The sequence below is a fragment of the Castor canadensis genome, chromosome 14 (assembly GCF_047511655.1).
Source record: "Castor canadensis chromosome 14, mCasCan1.hap1v2, whole genome shotgun sequence".
Classification (NCBI taxonomy): domain Eukaryota; kingdom Metazoa; phylum Chordata; class Mammalia; order Rodentia; family Castoridae; genus Castor; species Castor canadensis.
In genome coordinates, this window is record NC_133399.1 from 76,819,472 (window position 1) to 76,843,758 (window position 24,287).

General features: G+C 37.0%; 1 protein-coding gene across 7 annotated transcripts in view; it reads left to right on the top strand.

The window, feature by feature from the left end:
- Fat1 (FAT atypical cadherin 1) overlaps nucleotides 1-24,287 on the top strand; it is a 120,915-nt gene that overhangs the window by 92,218 nt on the left and 4,410 nt on the right. For 3 of the 7 annotated variants that reach the window (XM_074054780.1, XM_074054782.1, XM_074054781.1), the window contains exons 11-27: nucleotides 378-574; nucleotides 2,782-2,935; nucleotides 3,439-3,672; nucleotides 4,461-4,850; nucleotides 6,220-6,434; nucleotides 6,749-6,886; nucleotides 10,575-10,718; nucleotides 11,290-11,487; nucleotides 11,833-12,634; nucleotides 12,755-12,886; nucleotides 14,476-14,633; nucleotides 15,296-15,758; nucleotides 17,515-17,668; nucleotides 17,822-17,932; nucleotides 19,889-20,520; nucleotides 21,191-21,328; nucleotides 23,839-23,898. In XM_074054780.1, the coding sequence (XP_073910881.1) occupies nucleotides 378-574; nucleotides 2,782-2,935; nucleotides 3,439-3,672; nucleotides 4,461-4,850; nucleotides 6,220-6,434; nucleotides 6,749-6,886; nucleotides 10,575-10,718; nucleotides 11,290-11,487; nucleotides 11,833-12,634; nucleotides 12,755-12,886; nucleotides 14,476-14,633; nucleotides 15,296-15,758; nucleotides 17,515-17,668; nucleotides 17,822-17,932; nucleotides 19,889-20,520; nucleotides 21,191-21,328; nucleotides 23,839-23,898 (4,320 nt within the window). Of the gene's footprint in view, nucleotides 1-377; nucleotides 575-2,781; nucleotides 2,936-3,438; nucleotides 3,673-4,460; nucleotides 4,851-6,219; nucleotides 6,435-6,748; nucleotides 6,887-10,574; nucleotides 10,719-11,289; nucleotides 11,488-11,832; nucleotides 12,635-12,754; nucleotides 12,887-14,475; nucleotides 14,634-15,295; nucleotides 15,759-17,514; nucleotides 17,669-17,821; nucleotides 17,933-19,888; nucleotides 20,521-21,190; nucleotides 21,329-21,891; nucleotides 21,934-23,838; nucleotides 23,899-24,287 lie in introns of those variants that run through there. The other 4 variants (XM_074054783.1, XM_020165402.2, XM_074054784.1 and 1 more) reach the window with 2 other exon arrangements.

Genomic DNA, 24,287 nt, shown 5'->3' on the forward strand with positions numbered 1-24,287 from the left:
AAGAATATCTAAGATAAATAGAAAACTGTTAAGTTTCATTTCAACTTCCTTACCTGAGCAAAGCTAACAGTTTCATTAGACTGAGTTTTGTGACTCATTCTGTTGAACTGTATACTTAGTGTATAATAAATACAATCAATAAGAAATAATTGTAACTTCATCATAGGCTAAATTTATTTAATTTGGTTTAATACTGTGTCTAAATACACATTGTATTGCTTTTTCGTAAATAGGAAAGCTAATATATACTGAATTTAATTATTTTTAAGAAATTTTTAATCATTTTAAACTACAGTATTATACATCTGTTGTATAGTTGTCCCTGACAATTACTTTAGTTCAGATTTGACTGTCATCTTCGTCCATTGATTTAATAGGTGGGGATTCTTTGGGACAGTTTGCAGTTGAGAATATACAGAATGAATGGAAGGTCTATGTAAAGAAACCTCTAGATAGGGAAAAAAGAGACAATTACCTTCTGACAATCACAGCGACTGATGGGACCTTTTCATCAAAAGCCATAGTTGAAGTGAAAGTTCTTGATGCAAATGACAACACTCCAGTTTGTGAAAAGGTAGGTTGCACTTTCCTCAAGTTCGTACACTATGAATTTAAATTTTCTTAATCATTTTCATAGGCCTTACATTTTTGCTGTATTGTAACTCAGAGGTGAGTGTTAAATGGGGCAAGACTTGGAAAAGCTTCAGAACTATTAGGGAATGCTAAATAAGTCAGAAACAGTGGTCTGATTTGTGGACAGTATTGCAGTGTGTCTTAACTGAAATGCTCTGAACTTGACATGAAAGAGGTCGTAACTTAGGGATAAGGTGATTTTGAAGAAACATAGCCAGCAGATCTTCCTGCATCTGTTTGGCTTTAACAGACCGTTTGGGGACATTTGCTCTTCCACACGGCACAGAAACAGAGCAGTTAACAGTGGCCTCTGGGCCTGTGAAGCTCATCATTTAACGTGAGGACAAAATACAGGCAAAGAGGAGCTGCTCTTTCCAGGGTTAGGATGGAACCATGGGACGCAGGCCTTGGAGCTGGAGGATAAGAAAACACTGTTCAGAGGCAGGGCTTGGGTTCAGCCTTTTGGAAGTTGTGCTTTGGTGATTAGGAGAAGTGGAAAGGCATTGAACTGTAGTGACTCTTTAAGCAGTTAAGAGTAAAGAAGTACAGGGGAGAACGAGGTAAACTAGATTTTAAAGGGATATGAAGATTTTTTCCCAGAGAATTTGACCTCTATCCTAGAGAAACTAGGGAGGGACTCTGAATCCTTTTATATTTGAAAGATAGCAATGTCATAAACTGAGAGTTCTTTAAGATTGATTTGGTAGTGTTGTGACAGTTACCTGCATGAGGGAGTATGAAATCAAGGAGGTAAGAGAACAGGCAGAGGTGGCAGAAGACTGGCAGGAACAAAGAACAAAGATGCTACGTAGGAAAATGTGGAAGTATTCAACCCCTGCCTGGACCTGGCAGCGTGGCACAAGTGTTAAGTCAAGCCTGAAATGTTCATTGAGGAACTGTTTGGAGAAAGACCAAGACAGTGACAAAGACAACCCTGGGATGGGAATTGGTTTTAGTGGAAGCATGTTAAGTTCCAGTTCAATTTGTTAAATTTCAGGTAATGGGATGTATAGTTAAATGTGTTCTTTAGACATTCAGAGATGGTGAGATTGGGAAAAGATAGGTTGTAAACTTTGCACTAGCTGTGGAGAACTGATAATTAAATTCATCCGTGAAGATAACAAAAAGGATATTTATGAAGGAAGAAGGAAGCAGTGTGGTGCTTTCGAGGGTGGGAAAGAATTTTTAAGAGGTAGGGCGGCTAGCAGAGGCATATCATAGAAACAGTGATCAAGACTGACATGGAGACAGTCTCAGGGTCGTGATGTGAGTGAATGCCTGATTGCAGATCACACAATATAACATGCGCGAATGAAGAAATCAATTCAGCCAGTGGAGAAGGTTTAGAATAAAGGAAGGAAGGAGACTAGTAGAGAGGGAAGTGATTTTGAAGCGGACCAGGACGTTTGGAGAGTGTTGCAAACTCCTAAGTATGGGCGTTATGCTGTGGAAAGTAACAGAGCAGTTCTCAGGAGTGGACAGCTGGAAATTCATCCACAGGGGAAGTGGGACTCCTGAGGGATGAGAGGTTTATTCCAACCCATGTTTGTACTTTTTGGTAAGAGGATTTGGTGTTAGTGGAGAGGCTATTATGTATGGGTCCCCTCTTTTTAGAGACTAAAAACTAATAACTGGAACTGGAAACACCTTTTCATTGTGTTTGAAGATTAGGGCAGAAGTGCAGAGAGAGGGGATCAGGTAGGGAAGTAAAAGGCCCAAGTCTTACCTGTTCCCTCTGTGCCTTTGAGCACAAGGGTCACTTCGCTCCCAGTTGCGTTGCTTATGTATTATGAACCGTTACACACATTAAACTGCTGTACTTGAGGACAAGCAGATACAGCGTAGCAGGTACTTATTCTCTAATTTTTAGATAAATGTGGAGGACTACTGACATTTTCTTTGAAGAATTTAAATATGAAACATGCAGCATTTGGTTTAAGTGTCAAGTCAGACTCGGATATGGAGTAGGTAACCATTTCATGGCTTCTCCTTATTTTACAGGAAAAATGATTTTTAAGGCTCTTTAAATATTAACTTCAGTTATTTCCTATGTTTTCTGTGGCCAAAACTAAATGCTTTCTGTTATTCCCCTGCAGTCACTGCTGACTTTAATGCTTTATTCTAACAATGCTATTTAAATCTTTGTAGACTTTATATTCAGACACCATTCCTGAAGACACCCTTCCTGGGAAACTGATCATGCAGGTCTCTGCTACCGATGCAGATATCCGTTCCAATGCTGAAATTACTTACACATTATTTGGTTCAGGTTCTGAAAAATTCACACTAAATCCAAACACAGGTAATTATGGACTTTGGGGCAAATGTAATTGTGTATTTCCAATATAATCATGTATGTGGTTAACTTCAGATCACATAAGAAATTTAAAGTTACATTTTGTTGTTTTCAAATTGCTCTGCAATTGACATCTTTCAGAAATCTCAGCAATTTAATGTATAAAATTTGGGGTGAGGAAAAAGAACCAATAACAGTATTACACTTGAGCTAATGCTTTAAAGTTAAAATTGTACAGTTTTTTAATTTATTTATTTTATTTGATTATATCTAATAATGTTTTTTGAGTTTGTGACCATAAATTTATACTTTCTCACTTTCCATAATTAAAATGATTCAAGATAATTTATTCATCTTTAATAAAGTTAGGTAGCTATTTTACTTTTGCAATATTGTAAGAGACTCTGACCTCAGATCTTTATGACTTTATTAAAAAAAAAAGACAGGAAAATGCATAATTGCAGTTCACATCATAAGTTTCAAGCAAGCCCATTTGTCCCTGTTTGTAGGTGAACTGAAAACATTGGCCTCCCTTGACCGTGAGGAACAAGCAGTTTATAACCTTCTAGTCAAGGCCACAGATGGAGGTGGAAGATTCTGTGAAGCTAATATTGTGCTCACACTAGAAGATGTGAATGATAATGCCCCTGAATTCACTGTTGATCCGTACACCATCACTGTGTTTGAAAACACAGAACCTGGGACACTGTTGACGAGAGTGCAGGCCACAGATCCAGACGCAGGTACCCTCTAGTAGATGGTCCTCCTTTACACTGCATGTGGAGGGCTCAGGAGCCTCTGGTATAGAACATATCACCAGTGCAGCACGCCTGATCACCTTTCCTCACGCGTGGTGGAATGAAGCCTTCAGAATAACTAATTCATTTTTAATATATATCTGAAGTCTTAAAATTGTACCCAGTGAACTTACTGCTATAAAGTATCTGTGGTATTGTTAAAGTTTTGGTAGTGGCGTCATTAACTGATCTTATATCATTGAATTAATAGAGTATTATTTTGTGAAGAAATCATTAGTACCATAAAGAAGTTATAGTGTCATTGAAATGTAACAGAAGCAAGTGCTGTCTTGTTACAGTTTTACAACTGTAAATTTCAGAAATTTTTGTGGTGAAAATAAGACCATAAGGTATGTATTCATACCATTTTGACAGTAGAAATAAAATAACTTCTTGAGTTGTATTAATATTGAAGAATTGTAAACATAGCAAAAATGTTGCTTTTAAATAATTCTTTGCCACTGAGGCTGAATAAGTAGATTTTGTCTTGAAAGGTCTGTTTCTATGGCATAGGCTTCTGTATAAAATAGACTAAACAGCCAGATATCTATAAAATTATATCTATTTTAACTCAGTAAGCTGGTAATTCTGAGTTTACTTTTCCTAGATATTCATAAGAATTTTGAAATAATGTCATTTAGCATTTTACCTTTTTAAAAGTATGTAGGCATGTTTCTTTTTAATGTAAATTTCTTGATATGCAATTCTAATTACATGATTTTCTATCCTAACAGGATTGAATCGAAAGATTTCCTACTCACTGATTGATTCTGCTGATGGGCAGTTCTCCATTAATGAATTATCTGGAATTATTCAATTAGAAAAGCCTTTGGATAGAGAACTACAGGCAGTATATACCCTGACTTTGAAAGCTGTAGACCATGGTTTGCCAAGGAGGTTGACAGCTACTGGTACTGTTGTGGTGTCAGTTTTGGATATAAATGACAACCCGCCTGTGTTTGAGTACCGTGAATATGGTGCCACAGTGTCTGAGGACATTCTCATTGGGACAGAAGTTCTTCAAGTCTATGCAGCAAGTCGGGATATTGAAGCAAATGCAGAGATCACCTACTCCATAATAAGTGGAAATGAACATGGAAAGTTCAGCATAGATTCTAAAACAGGTAACCTGTGATGGAAATGTCCTTTTTTCTACCAAAAGGACAGATTTGTCTGGCATTTTGCCTTATGCAAAGTGACAGGTCACATATCAGGAGATGCTCTAAAAAGATAACACTTTTTTTTTTTTTCTGTTGTTTAAAATGGGATTGAAAGTGATTCTTAGTAAAATAGATGCCTGGCATATCCATTATAAAGTATAAGCAGATTATCTTTAAAAACTAAAACATCACATTCTAATGGGTTAGGGATGTTGTACAGTGTCCCAAAATAGTAAAGATAAGAATGCCTGATAGTAGGTGACTGTGAGTGATTACTTCTTTTGTCCTCAGTGTCATAGGAAGTAGCTTCCTAAGTAAAAGCATCCTTTTCACCTCTTAGATCACGTAGTGAGCATCTGATAATTCACGAAGTTGTCTTCTTTATCATGCTACTTACATATACCAGTCAAAGTGTATTGAATCACACTGAAAGATTGCCATTCAGGTAAAAAATTAGAGACACTGTTGATTCCTGCATAAATATTGATGCAGTTGTGTTAACCTGTGGTCTAAAATATCTATTAAGTCTTAGGACATTGTGAAATGTTACCCTCTCAGCTATCTACAATTAACAACAGATGTACGATGATACTATTTTAAAATGCATTTTTACTACATACCGTAAAATTGTTATTTTTATGGCCCTTTTGCCCCATTCTCTTTTTAAGAAGGGGATGGACTATAGTGAATTGACATGAAAAGATATTATGGGACTTGTTAAATCAAAAAGGGATTTTTAATGATAAGGTGAAGTAGAAGATTATTTTACAGATTTTTTTTTAAAGGCTGTGCTGTCTATAAAAACAATGAAAAGAAAACTAGAAAGCATAGAATTGCATTTTTAAAAATTTATTTTAGTAAACTAAAGTTTGTAATGACACATGACATTACAAATAAATAAGAGATATAGTCATTAGGAAGGGTGTAGGTAGTAGTTACTGGAAAAACAATTTTTTTTTTTCTTGCAAACACCATCCCATCTTTATTTCAGAGCTCTGAGCCAAAATTGTAAGTTGGGGGCTACAGGTGATACAGTAAGAACTTGATTAGTAAGTCAGGCTGAGCAGTTTTAATCAAGGTAGAGAGTTCTATCTCTTGTGTGGCTGAGCTATGTCTTCTGTTGAAAAAACAATTTAAATCTCATAAGGAATATCAGGGAAATAAGGTTAATTCATAATTTTTAACTGTTGGATTCAGAAATCAGAAAACACTCATAAATGGTAAGTAAACTTTTGAAGTACAAACTAATTTTGTTTAAAAGTATTATCTGTTGAAAATTAGAAAAAATGGTGGAATTCTAAAGTCCAGGAAGTAATTTTGCTTCTCCGCACAGGTGCCATATTCATCATTGAGAATCTGGATTATGAAAGGTCCCATGAGTATTACCTGACAGTTGAAGCCACTGATGGAGGCACACCTTCATTGAGTGATATGGCAACTGTGAACATTAATGTCACAGACATCAATGATAACACCCCAGTGTTCAGCCAAGACACTTATACAACAGTGATCAGTGAAGATGCAGTTCTTGAGCAGTCTGTCATTACGGTGTGTGATTTTTTTTTTCCCCCCTACAATTTTCTTCTTCTGAATCTCTGCCAGAGTTTGTGGTAAAATCAATCTAGTTTTTATACTGGTTTTATTTTGAAAATATTTTAGAGCTCAGTGGTAGAATGTTTACCTAGTATACACTGGGCCCTGGATTCAATCTCCAGTACTGCAAAAATTTAAAAAGTTCTTTGTTAGGTCAATTAGTTGCTGACTTTAAACAACTATCTTAAAATAGCTAGCTATTACTATCAAGACTTTGTAGATGTCTCTCCTTTCTTTGCCTTCTAGACAATAGTGTATTTATTTTCTAGGTTATGGCTGACGATGCTGATGGACCTTCAAATAGCCACATCCACTACTCAATTATAGAAGGCAATCAGGGAAGTCCATTTACAATTGACCCTGTGAAGGGAGAAGTGAAAGTAACCAAACTTCTAGACCGTGAAACAGTAAGTTGAAAAGCTTGATTTTTAAAGTGTTTACAAATTACCAGTCAGTAAACAGAAGTGCCTGTTGGGTGTAATGGGAAGAACCAGTGTTTTTCTGAAGAACTAGTAAGTGAAGATTATCTAAATACTTGAAAAGCAATTAAAGTCTCAACTCTTTAATTTTTTTCTGACCTATTATTTATTTAATTTTTCATATAATTTTATTTAGTAGAAGAAAAGCAAGTGCCATAGATTTTAACTGACAAAAGGATGCCTATGATATGGTTTTAACACTATGGTATGGCAATTTTTAAAGCATTTTTATTACCATATAATAGTTTTACAGGGATGTTTGTTGTGACATTTCCATCTGTGTGTACAGTGTACCCACGTTTGCCCCTCCTCCCCGTGAGCGAGGTTAGCCAGGTCCAAAAATCGTATGTTCTCCCTCATATGCGGACTTTAGATCAAGGGCAAACACAACAAGGGGATTGGACTATGAGCACATGATAAAAGCGAGAGCACACAAGGGAGGTGTGAGGATAGGCAAGAAACCCGAAAAAAAGCAAGATAGCATTTGATGTCCTCAGTGCAAAGGAACTAATGCAGAAACTTTAATGCAACAGAGGCCAATAGGAGAAGGGGCCAGGAACTGGAGAAAAGGTTAGTTCAAGAAGAATTAATTTAGAATGTAACACATACATACAGGAAAGCATGCGAGTCAACTCCCTGTATAGCTATCCTTATCTCAACTGGCAAAAACCTTTGGTCCTTCCTATTATTGTTTATCCTCTCTCTTCAACAAAATTAGAGATGAGGGCAAAATAGTTTCTGCCTGGTAGCAAGGGGGTGGGGGGGAGAGGGAAGGAGTGGGGGGGGAGTGGGAAAGGGGGGAGAAATGACCCAAACATTGTATGCACATGTGAATAAAAGAAATAAAAAAAAATAGAAGGACTTCAATAGGTTTCAGTGTTCATATTCACATGTGTATAGAAAAATACCTCTACCATGTTCACTCTCCTTTACTCTCTTCATTTATTCTCCCCCTCCCACTGTGCCCTTCCCTTCACATGACCTGTTTTATATTCCTGACCTTCATTGTTTGTATGTGTTCATTGTTCAGTGGGATTTTGTCTAGGTATTGTAGTTTTAACAGTCTGACCCCCTCTATTACTCTTCCATACCCTTTTCTACCTACCCCATATTGTTCAACAGTTTTCAGTGCATTTTGTTGTGTATTGTTCCTACACAGATTTGATGTATTTCAATATTATTCACGCTCTATCATTCTCTTTTTCCTTCCCTTCTCCCCATGTCTCCTCTAACAGTCCCACTATTGGAAACATGTTCTCTGTATACATGAATATATGATAATGCTTGTGTTTGCTTTTTAATTTTTTTATTATCATATTGTTGTACTGGGAGTATAGTGTGACATTTACAAAAGTACTTACAACATATCTTAATTAAATTCACCCCCCTCCATCATTCTCCTTTATGCCCCCTCCCCCAGTTCTTAGAATAGTTTCAACAGGTTTCATTATTACATTTTTATACATGAATAAATAATATTTTCATCATATTCACCCTCCTGCACCCTTTCCTTATATCCTTCCCTTTTCCACTGGTACCAGCTATAGACAGGACCTGTTTTACATTCTTCTTTAAGGTTGAGTAATACCCATTTTATACACACACAGAGACCACATTTTCTTAATCCATTCATCAGTTGTAGGGCATCTGAGCTGTTTCCATAACTTGGCTACTGTTGAATAATGGTACAGTAAACATGGGTGTACAAGTGTCTTAACTGTGTCCTGATTTACATTCCTTCAGATATATGCCAGATCATATGGTAGTTCTATTTTTAATTTTTTGAGGAATCTCAATACTGCTTCCCATAAATTTGCATTCCCACCAACAGTGCATGAGGGTTCCTTTTCCCACATCCTTACCGACATTTGTTGTTTGTGTTCTTGATGGTAGCCGTTCTAATAGGAGTGAGGAGGAATCTTAACACGGTTTTGATTTGCACTTCCTTCATGGCCAAGGATGGTGAGCATGTCTTCATGTGTTTTTAGGTAATTTGTTTTTCTTCCCTTTGAAAAATTTCTGTTCAGTTCATCTGCCCATTTCTTCATTGGGTCATTGATTCTTTAGGAGTTTAGGTTTTTGAGCTCCCTATGCCTGTTAATTCCTTGTCAGATGTATAGCTGGAAAAGATTTTCTCCCATTCTGTGGGCAACCTCTTCAATTTAGAAACCATTTCCTCTTCTGTGTAGAAGCTTTTCAGTTTCATGTCATCCATAACACATGTCAGTCCTCTCTCTTAATTGCTGAGCCATTGGAGTTCTATTTAGGAAGTTATTCCCTATTGCTGTATGTTCCAGTGTATTCCCTGTTCTTTCCTGCAGTCATTTCAAAGTTTTAGTCCTTACAGTAAGGTCTTGATCTACTTTGAATTGATATTTGTACAGGGTGATGAAAGACAGAGATCTAGGTTTAGGATTCTACATGTAGACATCCAGTTATCCCAGTAACATTTGTCAAAGAGGCTGTCTTCTCCATCGTATGTTTTGGGCTCATTTATGAAAAATTAGGTGGCTGTAGCTGCGTGGATTTATGTGTGGGTCTATTGTTCGGTTCCATTGGTCTTCATGTCTGTTTTTTTTTTTTGACAGTACCATGCTGTTTTTATTGGTATGGCTTTGCAGTATAGTTTGAAGTCATGACCTGTTATTACAGTAGGAGTTTTACAAAACGTTAGACAGTATAACTGTTAGGCATGGGGTTGCTTATGCTGGGCAGAGTAAAATTTAGTTTTTGTTTTATTTTGCTTACTTGCTTGTTTGTTTGATACAGTCTTACTGTGAAGCTTAGGCTGTCCTTCAACTCAAGATCCTCCTGCCTCAGCCTCCTTAGTACTGGGATTATAGGCATAACCTGCCATGCCTAGTTAAAATTTAGCAATTTTTGACTAAAGAACCCAGGTCCTTTAATATATGTGCGTCGTTGTGAGTTAGCAGAGGAAGTAGCCTGTGGTGTTTCCCAAGCTAATTTGACCTCACAACCCTTTTTCATTGGAACATCTTCCTGGACTAATGTTCAACAGAGTAGTACTCTGGGATTTAGCCAGCTTCTGGCTACTTCCATCACTCCTTATAGAAAAGATATCTTAGCAGGGAGCTGCCTGAACAAGAAGTTTGATTTCTCTTGTAGAAGGTCACAGAGGTTATCATGAGGGATTTAGACAACTAAGTACAGGCCATGTGTGAAACTGAGAAGGAGGGTGCTTTGGCATATCCTGGGATGTTGGAAATGAGTCAGCACTCAAGGGCGAGAGACCATGCGTGTCTGTTTCCTTCTGCTGAGAGCAAGATTTGGGCCTCAGGGAAGGTTGCCTTCTATCAAGGCAAAAGCATTTCAGAGATATTAACAATTTTCTCTACTCATTTGTGTTACTTGTCTGTCTTATTTTTGTTAATAGAACTGTAAATTTTTAAAGACAAAACATCTTAGTAAGATATTTTTGAGAGGCATTGGAGAATCATCATTATTGGTAACTTTTTCTGTTGAGAAAATACATACTATTTGCAGTGCACTGAGTTGTAGCTTAGGGAATTACATAGACAGGGGGTTTAGTAAGTGGCAGTTAATCCCAATTCAGCATTATGAAAATGAGCATGTCTTCTGTCTTTTCCCTGAAAAGATTTCAGGCTACACGCTCACGGTTCAAGCTTCCGACAATGGCCGTCCACCCAGAGTCAACACAACCACTGTGAACATCGATGTGTCTGATGTCAATGACAATGCTCCCATCTTCTCCAAGGGCAACCACAGTATAATCATCCAGGTGAGCTTGGTGTGCTGAACGGTTCGTGGGCTTCTCTCGAAATGAGGTCATTCGTTGGCCTCAGTAGCTCGTTTGAAATATCTTTCTTTTCTAAAGTGCTTTAGAAAACTAGAAAAAATAAAGTTAGAGGAGTCTACATCAGTCTGAAAAGGTGAACATTCTCAAGATGCAGTCAAGTTTTATCTCTTTTTGTGCTTATTTCTAAGATATTCTCACTGTTCTAAGATAAGAGGTTTTCATAATTATATCTTCTGCTGCTGTTTTTTTCCTTCTCACCCCTTGATCTTCCTCTTCCCTCCCACTTCTCCTACCACCCGCAGTTGTTCTACTCTGCCCTTTTCCACCCATCCCTCCTTACCCTCCTGTTAACTGCTCCTCATCCTTCTGCCAACCCTCCCCCATCCCTTCCCATCCACCTCCCTTACTCCTCCACCTCTCTTTTCTGCCTTCCTTTCAGATGGGTTTGTTTTCTGTATATTTTATATTATTTTTAAAAGCTTATATGTGTCCTTTAACATAAAGATTTGGTTGTGTTCAAAGACTTTTGTTCTGATGTTTTAAATTTGTGCAGGAAAACAAGCCAGTGGGTTTCAGTGTCCTGCAGCTAGTAGTGACAGACAAGGATTCTTCTCACAATGGCCCACCCTTCTTCTTTACTATTGTGAGTGGAAATGACGACAAAGCGTTTGAAGTGAACCAGCAAGGAGTTCTCCTGACGGCGGCTGTGATAAAGAGGAAAGTAAAGGACCATTACTTCCTGCATGTTAAGGTATTGAAGTCTGTCTTTATGGTTTTATTGTGGAGTCAAAGAGAACAGCTGCTTGGTAATTAGGTGAAGATCTTACTTTTCCTGAGAAAACAAAAATTTATGCAATTACGGCCTTTGTTTTTGTGACACTTTAATTTTTGCTCCCCTGCACCTTGAGGGAGCTCATTTATTCATTTGTTACATCATTATAGACCATGAATTAGTGAAAGACCTGTGAGGGAGCACTTTGTCATTTTCCTTGCTAGGTTTATCACGTGGCAAAATAGTATCTAATAGTTGAATAAATGTATTTTTATAAAGATGTTGCAAACAATGAAGACAAAGGTGACTTTCCTTTTCTTGTAGGTGGCAGATAATGGAAAACCTCAGCTGTCATCTTTGACATACATTGACATTAGGGTTGTTGAGGAAAGTGTCCATCCGCCTGCCATTTTGCCACTAGAGATTTTCATTACTGCATTTGGAGAGGAGTACTCAGGTGGTGTCATTGGGAAGATCCATGCAACAGACCAAGATGTGTATGACACTTTAACCTACAGTCTCGATCCCCAGATGGACAAGCTGTTTTCTATTTCCAGCACAGGGGGTAAGCTGATCGCACACAAAAAGCTAGATATAGGGCAGTACCTTCTTAATGTCAGCGTGACAGATGGAAAATTTACAACAGTGGCTGACATCACAGTGCAGATCAGACAGATAACACAGGAGATGTTGAATCATACCATTGCTATTCGCTTTGCCAATCTCACTCCAGAAGAATTTGTCGGCGACTACTGGCGCAACTTCCAGCGAGCTCTACGGAACATCCTGGGCACAAGGAGGAATGACATACAGGTTGTTAGTTTGCAGCCCTCTGAACCTCATCCGCATCTGGATGTCTTACTTTTTGTAGAGAAATCAGGTAGTGCTCAGGTTTCAACAAATCAACTTCTGCACAAAATTAATTCTTCTGTGACTGATATCGAGGAAATCATTGGTGTTAGGATACTGGATGTGTTCCACAAGCTCTGTGCAGGACTGGATTGCCCTTGGAAATTCTGTGACGAAAAGTTATCTGTGGATGAAAATGTTATGTCAACACATAGCACAGCCAGACTGAGTTTTGTGACTCCCCGCCACCATAGAACTGCTGTGTGTCTCTGCAAAGGTAATATACACAAGTATATGAAGATGGGTATTAAAAGAGTATTTCATGTGTGGATTTTAATGGCTACATACTAAAGAACATTTTCTTAAAATTCCTTATTTCTCTTCCCTCTTTTTATAGAGGGGAACTGCCCACCTGTTCACCATGGGTGTGAAGAGAATTCTTGCCCAGTGGGATCAGAATGTGTTGCTGATCCCAGAGAGGAAAAGTATACTTGTGTGTGTCCTGGTGGCAGGCCTGGTCAGTGCCCAGGTGAGAGTTCAATGATTAATCATAGTTTTATTGTGAAGAATCAACTTTTTTAAGTCAAAATGATGTATAGTACGTTTATATAGCAAGCCAAATGTAGAAATGAGTAAAGACTGACAGTAGTGACTTTTCCTTCCTCTTTCATAACAGCATACCTTTGAGTTCAGTGTGGTGCTCCCCCTTCTGTATCATCAGTGCTTATATAAGCGTTAGAGATTTAGTTTTTCTTTTTCTGTCTCGTTGTTCTTTAAAAACAAACTCAACAGTGCTAGGTGTCATACAGTTCCAATTCTTGCTTTTTTCCCCCCTCCACTTAATAGTATATTAAGGACATGTTTCCAGCCTAGTACATGTAAACCTAGTTCTTTTAAATAGCTGCACATGGCTATACCATGCTACATTTTCCTTATGTATAGAGATTCTAATTGTTACATAGTTTCTGTTAAAAAGAATTCTTATATGCAACCTTACCTGTTGGTGCTTTCATTTCTATTTCAGTGGATTCTGAAAAGAGGATCTACTATGTCAGTGATTAAGTATATCTTATATTTTTAAAGATACCATTATGTTAGTTTCACAAAAACTAGTTAATTGGTAGTTTAACCAATTCCTATTTCTTCCAGTCATGTGTGAAGGTCTCAATTCTCATTCTTAGTGCCAGTCCTGAAGATCTTCACTTAATATGGCATGAAATGAGATCTGTTATTTTAATTTTCTCTTCTTTTTTTTTTTTTCTTTTTTGTCCATTTTATTGTTTTTACATTTACTCATATGTTTTGGGCTACTCCCCCTTAATTTTCACTTTTATTTATAAAAGTTACCTTTTCTTAAGTTTATCACTTACTAACATTTCCTTTTGGGTGACTAGCCTGTTAAAATTGTTACTTGATTTTCTGGGCCATTTGTTTTTTTCTCTTAATGTGTATAGCTCTCTGGGTATTAAGAGTATTTTTCTCTTATTTTATTAACATATATTAATTGTACAAAAGGTGTTTCACTGTGATATTTCCATACATGCATGTGATGTACTTTGATCAAATTCATCCCTTCTATTACTCTTTCTTATCCTCAGGTATTAAGAAGTTTTAACATTCTTTTTGTTTCAACTCTCCCTTTCTGTGTATTACTGATCTTTTGAGATGTTAAATGTATCTTTAGTCATTTTGAAATTTATGCTTTAGTTGTTCAATTCTATAAAACTACTCCAGCAACAGATACCATTTTCATCTTCTTTGAGGAATGGGGATTGTTTTATATTTTGCTTGAGAAGGTTTGCCAAGCAACCTTGAGGCTATGTAGCTATTTGCTGAAACTATCTTTTAATAACTTACACAGAACATTTTAGAATTTTGATCTGTCATAATTTCAGAATTCATTTCTCTGTGATGTAGCAGTCTTATTTCTCTTTGAAATGGAGAGCCATTTATGCTCTGCTATTGATTAAAGCAAATAGACATTTTCTCGTGGAACTTAATTTAACAATGTTATAATCTTAAACTTAAAAACCAGTCTCTGGGAGAAAAATCATACTCTAAAAATATGCTTAAATTTTGTTCTGATACAATTTTTCTTTTCTTCTTTGTGATTCATAGGGAGTTCATCTATAACATTTACTGGAAACAGCTTTGTAAAATACCGTCTCATGGAAAATGAAAACAAACTAGAAATGAAACTGTCAATGAGACTCAGAACCTACTCTACCCATGCAGTCGTAGTGTATGCTCGTGGAACTGACTACAGTATCTTGGAGGTATGCATTTATACATTTTTGTGCCTCAGATTGTAGCAGATTTTAAAAATAGAAATTCTGTTTCACATTCTGATAGTTCCGTTTTAAAAAAACAAAATAAGCAAGATGAGTAAGTTCCACATTTCAAAGAATTAATTGATACCGGTACAAGGTTTACACTTTATGGGTTGAAAAATTCTTTTTGTTCTGCAGTAACATAGACATTTACTTGTGTTTTTTTACAAAATATTTTAGACATGTGTGATAGCACTCCAGCTGTAGTTATTACATCTTATTAATGCTACAATAAGTTTACTGAGAAATCCTACATATATTTGGAGTGATAGGTATCATGCCCACTTTTAATTTTTATGACATTATTAAGTTTTGACTTTGATGCTTTGTGTGTATGTGTAGGTAGTATTCGTAAGCATGTTTGTGGCATGCACTTAATTAACAGTTACTAGTCATTTCATTGATGTCTTTAAAGTTAAAATTTAATCCCTAAAAGATCCATTATTGTACATACAGTGAACAAATGCATGCATGCTCTCTAGTATTTCAATGCAAAGCCTTATTCTACTTACCTTCATTTGCCAAACATCTCTTCTGTAGACTTTTGGTCATTGACTATAATAGAAGGTTCTCAGAGTTGTGTGAGCAGTAATTGTTTCTTATCATAGATTCATAATGGAAGACTGCAGTACAAATTTGACTGTGGAAGTGGCCCTGGAATTGTCTCTGTTCAGAGCATTCAAGTCAATGATGGGCAGTGGCATGCAGTGACTCTTGAAGTGAATGGAAATTATGCCAGATTGGTTCTAGACCAAGTTCACACTGCATCAGGCACAGCCCCAGGGACTCTGAAAACCCTGAACCTGGATAACTATGTGTTTTTTGGTGGCCATATCCGCCAGCAAGGAACAAGGCATGGAAGAAGCCCCCAAGTCGGTAATGGTTTCAGAGGATGTATGGACTCCATTTATTTGAATGGACAGGAGTTGCCTTTAAATAGCAAACCAAGAAGTTACGCACACATGGAAGAGTCAGTGGATATATCTCCTGGGTGTTTATTAACAGCTACAGAGGACTGTTCAAGTAACCCTTGTCAGAATGGAGGCACTTGCAATCCATCACCTACTGGAGGTAGGCTTCATAATGTTACAATCTTTAAAAGTTACATGTGCATCTATTTAAGGGGAAGTTCCCAATATGTTTTTGCTTTTTTTCCCTTTAATCCAAATAATACTGTCAGATGTTGCCGTCAGTACAGATAGCACAGTCAGAATTGAGTAGCATGTCTTAAAGCAGAGCAGAATTTAGAATACTTCCCACCAACTAGATTGAAGACAGTAGTTTCTCTGGCTGCCGAGCTTCCTCAGTAATATTTCAGGTACTTGAGCAGGATGTATTTCTGTACATGTCTTCTCCTGAACCAGTAAGTACGGACAAACCACATGTAACTCTGAGCTTATCCGCCATCATAAAGATGCCTACTCAGGTAATTTATAATTAGTATCTCTTGAGTTCTTCTTAGTTTGTTGTACCACCTTTCATCTGATGGCTCAGCACAGAGGGCCTGCTGAGTCTTGCTGGCAATACAAGATTGGAATATGATTTTTCTAGTATGCCTTGAGCCCATCCTGAAGTGTTGCCACATATGTCTTACAGCCTCGCATAGTGGTATACGCAGAAGCTTCTGTGTCCTGAACTCCTATGGGGCCACATAGAAATGATAGAATACAATTAGGAAAAATGACAAGTCATCATGACTAATATTTAGAGCTTGGTTAATTAATAGAAAAATTAGAAAGTAATATTTTAGGTAAGTGGGATTTCAAAAAATTTGGTTTTCTGCTGTTTCCTTGGAAAGTGTATATGTACTGTGAAGTTAATAGCCTGGGCCAAGTTATCCCCACAAAGCACTTTGAAAATCTCAGGGGTATAACATAACAAAGATTATATTGTGCTCAAATTAATTAACTATCCAAATCAGGGCAGCAAGGAGGCTGTCCCAGCTGTTCTCATTTTGTGCCACCCAGGGATGAGACAGATGAGAGTGCACTGGCTCCTCAAACTCCTAGCCCAAAGTGCCACATTCCTTGGATCAAAGAAAGACACATAGTTGTGATCAGCTTTTGAGGAGGCAAAGAAGTAGCATCCTGCTATGGTCCCTGAAGGCAGATAGTTGGAAATAGTCTGCCATACTACCTAAGTGGACATTGTTTGTGCTCACTTGAACAAATTTAATGCTCTTCTTTTAAACATTGGAGTGGTAACTTGGGGTCGTTAACGTTCTTTTCACGTTCATTATTTTTTACTCAATCCTTCCATGCTGGTGGGCTGGAACTAAGTTGATGTAATCAAGTAGTGTTGTCTATGTACAGTTACTCATTGCACTGTTTTTTTCCTGCTCTATTCTGTTGGTCCAGTAATCTCACATCAAGTATGATGAGTTAAAACTAGTTACAAATTCTTTCTTCAGTTTCTACAATTCTTTCTTTAAGTATTTTGGTTTTGGTTCTATGGGTTGATCATACCCAATCTGAAAATTCAAAACCTGAAATGCTTTTAAGATCCAAAACTCTTGGAGTGCCAATGTGATATTCACATTTTCTGATTTTGGAACATTTGGGATTTCCAAATTTCTAGTTTAGGGATATTTAACTAGTAAAGTCTGTGCAAATAATCAATATCCCAAAACTCCAAAATATGAAACATGGAACTGCATAACCTGTAGCAGAAATAGAAGGTTTTTCCATATGGAAAACAGTTTATCCAGAAGATAAATTTATAGATCTTAGGGAATTATATCTTCACTTAAAGGTAAAAAACAATATAGTAGGACATTTTTTGATCATTGAATGATTGGACGTTTTTGTTCCTTTCTGCTAATGTGTAGGTTATTACTGCAAGTGCAGTGCTTTATTCATAGGGACATTCTGTGAAGTGAGCATCAACCCGTGTTCCTCCAACCCCTGCCTCTATGGTGGTACCTGCGTGGTAGACAATGGAGACTTTGTTTGCCAATGTAGAGGATTATATACCGGTCAGAGGTATGTGTATTTTTCTTAACCTTGCTAATGAATTACAGCATTACATTTTTTAAACGTGTAATTCTGCACATGAAAAGTCTACACTTTTCACTTGTTAATGTCTTCTGTTTTGCTGTAGGAGGTTCATGCATATTTTATTTTCTTACTCTTCAGATGCCAGCTTAGTCCATACTGCAAAGATGAACCCTGTAAAAATGGTGGAACATGTTTTGACAGTTTGGACGGTGCTGTTTGTCAATGTGATTCAGGTTTTCGGGGAGAAAGGTAAATGGTTTCTTTTAAGATTTATGTCTGTACCTTTCTATAATGTCATATTCATTAGCAAAAACAACAGAGCTTCATTAATTCATACTATGTTGCTTCAGAATTTGATAATTCTCATTGCATTTTTATGATTTATCTTTTTCCTCTTTAAGATAAAAGAAAACATCAGGAAAATTAATATACATTATTCTCGAAAAACCCCACTTCTATACTTTAGAAGTATTATTTGTAGACAAAGAATGTGTGGGTTTGTGGCAGGCAGCAAATGCTTGTTAAGTGAGAGAGTTTAATACATGTTTTAGAGCAGACTGCTGTAAAGCTATACCCATCCATCTTTAAGAGCAATGATGATGATTTTTTTGTTTTGTTTTAGTTTTGGTGGTACTGGGGTTTGAACTCAGGGCCTACACTTCGAGCAATTTCACCAGCTCTTTTTTGTGAAGGGTTTTTTGTTTTGTTTGTTTGTTTGCTTTGCTTTGTTTAAAAAATTTTTTTTTATTCATATGTGCATACAATGTTTGGGTTATTTCTCCCTCCCCCCCACCCACTCGCTACCCTGCAGAAACTATTTTGCGCTTGTCTCTAATTTTGTTGTAGAGAGAGTATATAAGCTATAATAGGAAGGACCAAGGGTTTTTGTTAGTTGAGATAAGGATAGCTCTACAGGGAGTTTGACTCTCATTGATTTCCTGTGCATGTGTGTTACCTTGTGAAGGGTTTTTTTAAGATAGGGTCTTGTGAACTATACCCAGGCTGATTTTGAACTGCGATCCTCCTGATCTCTGCCTTCTGAGTAGCTAGGATTACAAGTGTGAGCCACTGGCGCCCAGTGATGATTTTTTATAATATGCTATAACTAACATTTTCATACAACACGTAGAAACCTTTTTGAACTCTCATTATCTTTAATAATTGTTACCGTAATCCTAAGACGTGGTTTTTTTGGGTGACAGAAATGAGGCACAGAAGTGCCTGTTGTATACCTTAAAAAAGTGAATAAACGATTGTAGTTTTAGATATCATTTTTTGTTAGACTGATCATTTACTTAGAAAATCACTTAAAAAAATTACTCAGTGCGTGGTATGTGCTAGTGCCTGCCTAGCATCGCACATTTAGATAGCCCTTCACTATCAGTCTTAAAATTAGACTGACCTGCTTGCAGGGATTCCTCTAGTTTTGCTCTTGCAGTGGTCATAATCCAAAATACTGTCACTCAATACATGGCTATAGTTCATTAGTTGACTTTCCTAATTCTAGTCAGTGAATAATCTTAAGATATTTGACAAAAATATGTCAGCAATCGAATTATTATGCAGGTGAGTGTGAAGGACAGTAAGTAGATAAATTTTACTAAAGAAGGGACAGTTTCAGAAGTGGCAGGTGGATCTGCACAGATATGCCATATGCCCCCATTTAGAAAGGCTGAAGGGACTTGCGATATATTCTGTAAGTGTGAGTCACCTGGAAAGGTTTTCAATAGGAAATAACATTTTAAAATGGAAAATATTAGTTTTCCATCCTTTCACATGTGTTGTGGAAGTGTCATTTTCCCAAACAGGAACATATTCTTATAAATGTAACCTATCAGAAGCGTTTACAGCACAGCATTTACCTGGCTGTTACAACAGGAAACAAACTGATGTTTAGCCTATGGGGTTTGCTTAGTAATCTGTTGCATCCTAGAAAAATGGTAGTTACATATTGGCTTGGTATGCTTGTCTCCCAAATATATATTCAGGGCATATAACTAAGTGATTCAGTATTCTGCAAAAGAGTTTTTTGTTGCACTTACTGTTGTTGATACATTTTCTAGTTGTTTCATATTTGGTTTTGTTTGGCATGTCTTATCAAGGAGGGATTCTAATTTCGTTTTTCATCTCTGAAGGATTATATAGGTATGGCATAGTCTGACAAACATTGCAACGACCTCTCCTCTTTCTTGACCTTCTTGGCAGGTGTCAGAGTGACATTGATGAATGTGCTGGAAACCCCTGCCATAATGGGGCCCTTTGTGAGAACACACACGGCTCCTATCACTGTAACTGCAGCCACGAGTACAGAGGAAAGCACTGCGAGGATGCAACTCCCAACCTATACGTATCCACCCCATGGAATATTGGCTTGGCTGAAGGAATAGGAATTATTGTTTTTATAGCAGGAATATTTTTACTGGTGGTGGTGTTTGTCCTCTGCCGAAAGATGATTAGTAGAAAGAAGAAACACCAGGCTGAACCTGAAGACAAGCACTTGGGACCAACCACAGCTTTCTTGCAAAGACCTTATTTTGATTCAAAGCTAAATAAGAACATTTACTCAGACATACCACCCCAGGTGCCTGTCCGTCCTATTTCCTACACTCCGAGCATTCCAAGTGACTCTAGAAACAATCTTGACCGGAACTCCTTTGAAGGATCTACTATCCCAGAGCACCCAGAATTCAGTACTTTTAACCCAGAGTCTATGCATGGACACCGAAAAGCAGTGGCCGTTTGCAGTGTGGCCCCAAACTTGCCTCCCCCTCCTCCTTCCAACTCTCCTTCTGATAGTGACTCAATACAGAAGCCTAACTGGGACTTCGACTATGACAGTAAGAACAACTTTCCTCTCACTAAAAAAGTTACTTGGTTAAAAAAGGAGATTACAGGTTCTGCCACAGCCACTGAGGTTCAAGTAGAAATGAGGAGACATTGTTAAAGATAAATATTCTCAAAATCTGAGAGTTGAAAAACTGTAAGATACCATGAGTTCTGGTTGGTGGTGTGGCTATGGTGTTGTGTTAATGAAGGGGTTGAGTCTAGTCATGTTCCTGTTAATATTTTGGAAAGATTATTTCACTTTTTTTGATATAGGTTCTCAACTATGACTTTTTGGTGGACTTATTAAGAAAAATTGGGGAGCGTTTCCATGCTAGAAATTTTTTTTTAAAAATGGCCAGAGGAAGTAGCAGGGTTTATATTAGTGACCTAACATAATTGATGCTTAAGGAAAAAAGCCATATGTGCCATTCTAAGACAAAATTTCTTTACTGCCTAATGACATACATAGGCCTGTATATGGAAGAATTTTAGTCTATGACTTTCCAAGAGCTTTTGTAGGCCTTTATGTTGTTTTGTATTTAAGGTGCTTCACTTTTTTTTCTTTCAGCTGTTCATTTGTTACATGAGTCTCAAGTAGTCTTTGGTAAAGTACAGCAACGAGTGAAATAGAGTCCTGACCCACATGGGACTTACTGGTTGTCTGTTGTCTCTTCCTCTTAGCTAAAGTGGTAGATCTTGATCCCTGTCTTTCCAAGAAGCCACTGGAGGAGAAGCCTTCCCAGCCATACAGTGCCCGGGAGAGCCTGTCTGAAGTGCAGTCCCTAAGCTCCTTCCAGTCTGAGTCATGTGATGACAATGGTGAGTACTGGGATGTCCAAGTGCTGTGGCTGCTTGCGTGTGCATAGTGTGTTCTCATTGTGTTATAGAATAACATAGAAGGACTAGAGCCTCTAAGTCTTGGAACATTTCCAGATTTCACTTGGACCTCTTTTAAACAATGCCTTGTAAATACTTGCATGAAATCTGCTGGGGAAGATATTTTAAATATACCTGAATGGTAGACCACTCGTGTAGCATGCACAACGCCCTTGGTTCAGTCCCTAGCACTGAAAAAAAAAAATCTCAACAAATAGGTATTTTAACTGTTATATTGTGTCAGTAATAGGGTAGAATTAATTGAAAGATAATTTTTATCTGATTGGCTAATCTTGTATAACTCATTTGCATAATAGTAAATGTTACGGAAAGTTTGTGGGTTTTCTAAAAACCCTTGTAACAACTTTTCTGACCATCCAACACACACACACACACACACACAGGCTCTAAGAAGAGCTGTATAGTCTGAAATGTTCAATTTCAGTCACACCTTTGGTATTACAAGGTTTTATTTGTCTCTTCTCCCAACCACACTGCGGCCCCAGCTCCCATGTGGATCAGAGCGTACTGACTGAGAGCGCAGTTTAAGAGATTGCTAGTAAGTTTGATTATATTTCTAATGAAGAAAGTTTGGCAGTGGGATCTATGACACCAGTTAGGTTTAATCTGATTTCCCTAGGGTAATGTGCACTGATAGCCAGCTTTGCCTTATTAATACATACAGTACAGAAAATTGTCAATATTCAGTAACATGGTAAAGTACATTTTTGTGGAAATGCTTAAATCTCAAAATTTGCAGGCTTAATTGGATTTTTTTTTCTACATAAAGATCTAATGTATTTACATCTGAATATCATTTGGTGGAAAGAAGTAATCGGCTAATTATTATCTCATCCAAAGCAATATAGCCCATAATCTAGAGTAATGCAGCTCATAATAGATTCATGTACATGGACCATAAATCCACATAGCACAGAAAGCATTGCAGAGCCTTTTCCAAACTAACAATGGCCATGGGTATGTTTTATTCAGCTCTGATTTCAAGCATGTTACATAAGATATTCTGTAGAATATTTACATAGTTATACATAGGATACAAAGTATATCTTTGTGTATTTGTAATGGAGTAGATGGATATATCTTTTGTTATTAAATCAACAAAAACAAAGTAGGATTATTTGTTTCATAAGTTTCAAAACTATTGTCAGTTTAATACATTTCAGAATTTTGTCAGTGTATTTCTTTTTCTGGTTTTTATTGCTATTTGATTCTTAATAATACTCCCAAATACCTTTAGTAAATTGTGGTCAAATTAGTTATGAAAATTAATTGCCAGATAAAAATACAGGGAAAAGACATATACAGAAATGTTTATATTTTAATTGTTGCACAATTTAATCATTATTAGTTATAAAATTATACTCCATACTTAACATTTTATTTATTATTTTCTAGGCCTTTTGAGAAAGTTTACCACAAACCTAGGGGCTTAAAAGTACCACAGACAATTTCTGTACAGTTCTGTAGGTTAGAAGTCCACTGGGCTAAAGTCAAGGTGTCAGTGGGACTGCATTTGTCTCTGGAAACTCTAAGGAAGAATCCACTTCCTTTTTCCAGTTTCTAGAGGTCACTTACATTCTTTGACAAGAGACTTCATCGTCTTTCAAAGACAGCAAAGCAACATTGCATTTTACTAACCATCTGTGGGCTTAGTGCCACGCTCCATCCACAGCTGACAGAGATTGTTCTCTTTCAAGGACTTTTGTCAGTTCATCCAGTAAACCTAGTAGATCAGGCAAATCTTTCCGTCTCCCCATCATGAGGCTTTAATCATGTCAGAATCCTTTTGCTGTGTATGGCAATAGACTAACAGGTTCCCAGCATTTGGATGCAGGCATCTTTGAGGGCCATCCTTCTACCCAGCACGTGTATACACATTTGTCTTGGCATAGGTATTTTCAAATATACACAGATAAAAAAGGAATTTACACAGGAAATAAGCAGTCAAATAGTCTGTACTTCACTGCTGGTGTGTTAGCTCACCGGCTGTTATTAGTATATCTGCTGAAGACAGGTCTGGGATGGGAGCAAATGGACAAAAACATTTTTGTATTTATATTTCATATGTGTTGCCTTAAATTTTCTTACTCTGGGGTGATATACAACTTCTTTGAATGTGAAGTCTTTTATCCATGAGATGTTAAAATAAGAATTGTTTTACCCTGACACAACCTGTGTTTATAACTGAAAAGTTTTGTAGCTAATTTTTACCTTAAATTTCAATAAACATATTATTCATTTGATTAATAATAGAAACATAACAGAGTGTAAGGGTCATGTATAATTAAATAATATGTTGTGTTAAAGCAGTCATTTGACAATTTTAAATTATAGGGCAGAAATCATGTAATAGTAAGAAATTTTATTTCATGCACTGTTTTCTAAGTAACTTCAGGTTTTCCTAATTGCCTCCTTTTGTACCTTTTTCCAAGCTTCCATAGTGACTGTAATACACCTTGTCAATGCTGTAGTTGACACGGTGACTAAAGAAGGTATAGTCATAGTCATAATGCTTGTGCTGTGTGTTTGTGTTTTACAGTGACTGTGTCACTGGAGTGCTGTGCTTTTGCCTATTATGAAAAGTAGATTGTGGTTTGGAAAGGTTTACTTTTTTAAATTGCAAAGTTGTATTTATTCAACATACAGTCCCATTGCAAAAACATGTTTCTATGTATGTTATGTCTTTCTGTTACTTTTTACCACCCATAGTGACTTACACTGACATCAGAAGTAACTCATAGAATCTCAAAGACTTACCTTCATGTAGTACAATGCTAAGAATTTCAGAAGTAAATTTTAACTATCCAAAGTTTTTAATAGAACAAAATCCTCTTCATATGAACTCCACTAAGACTGAATGCTAAAAGCTTTTATAGTTTCC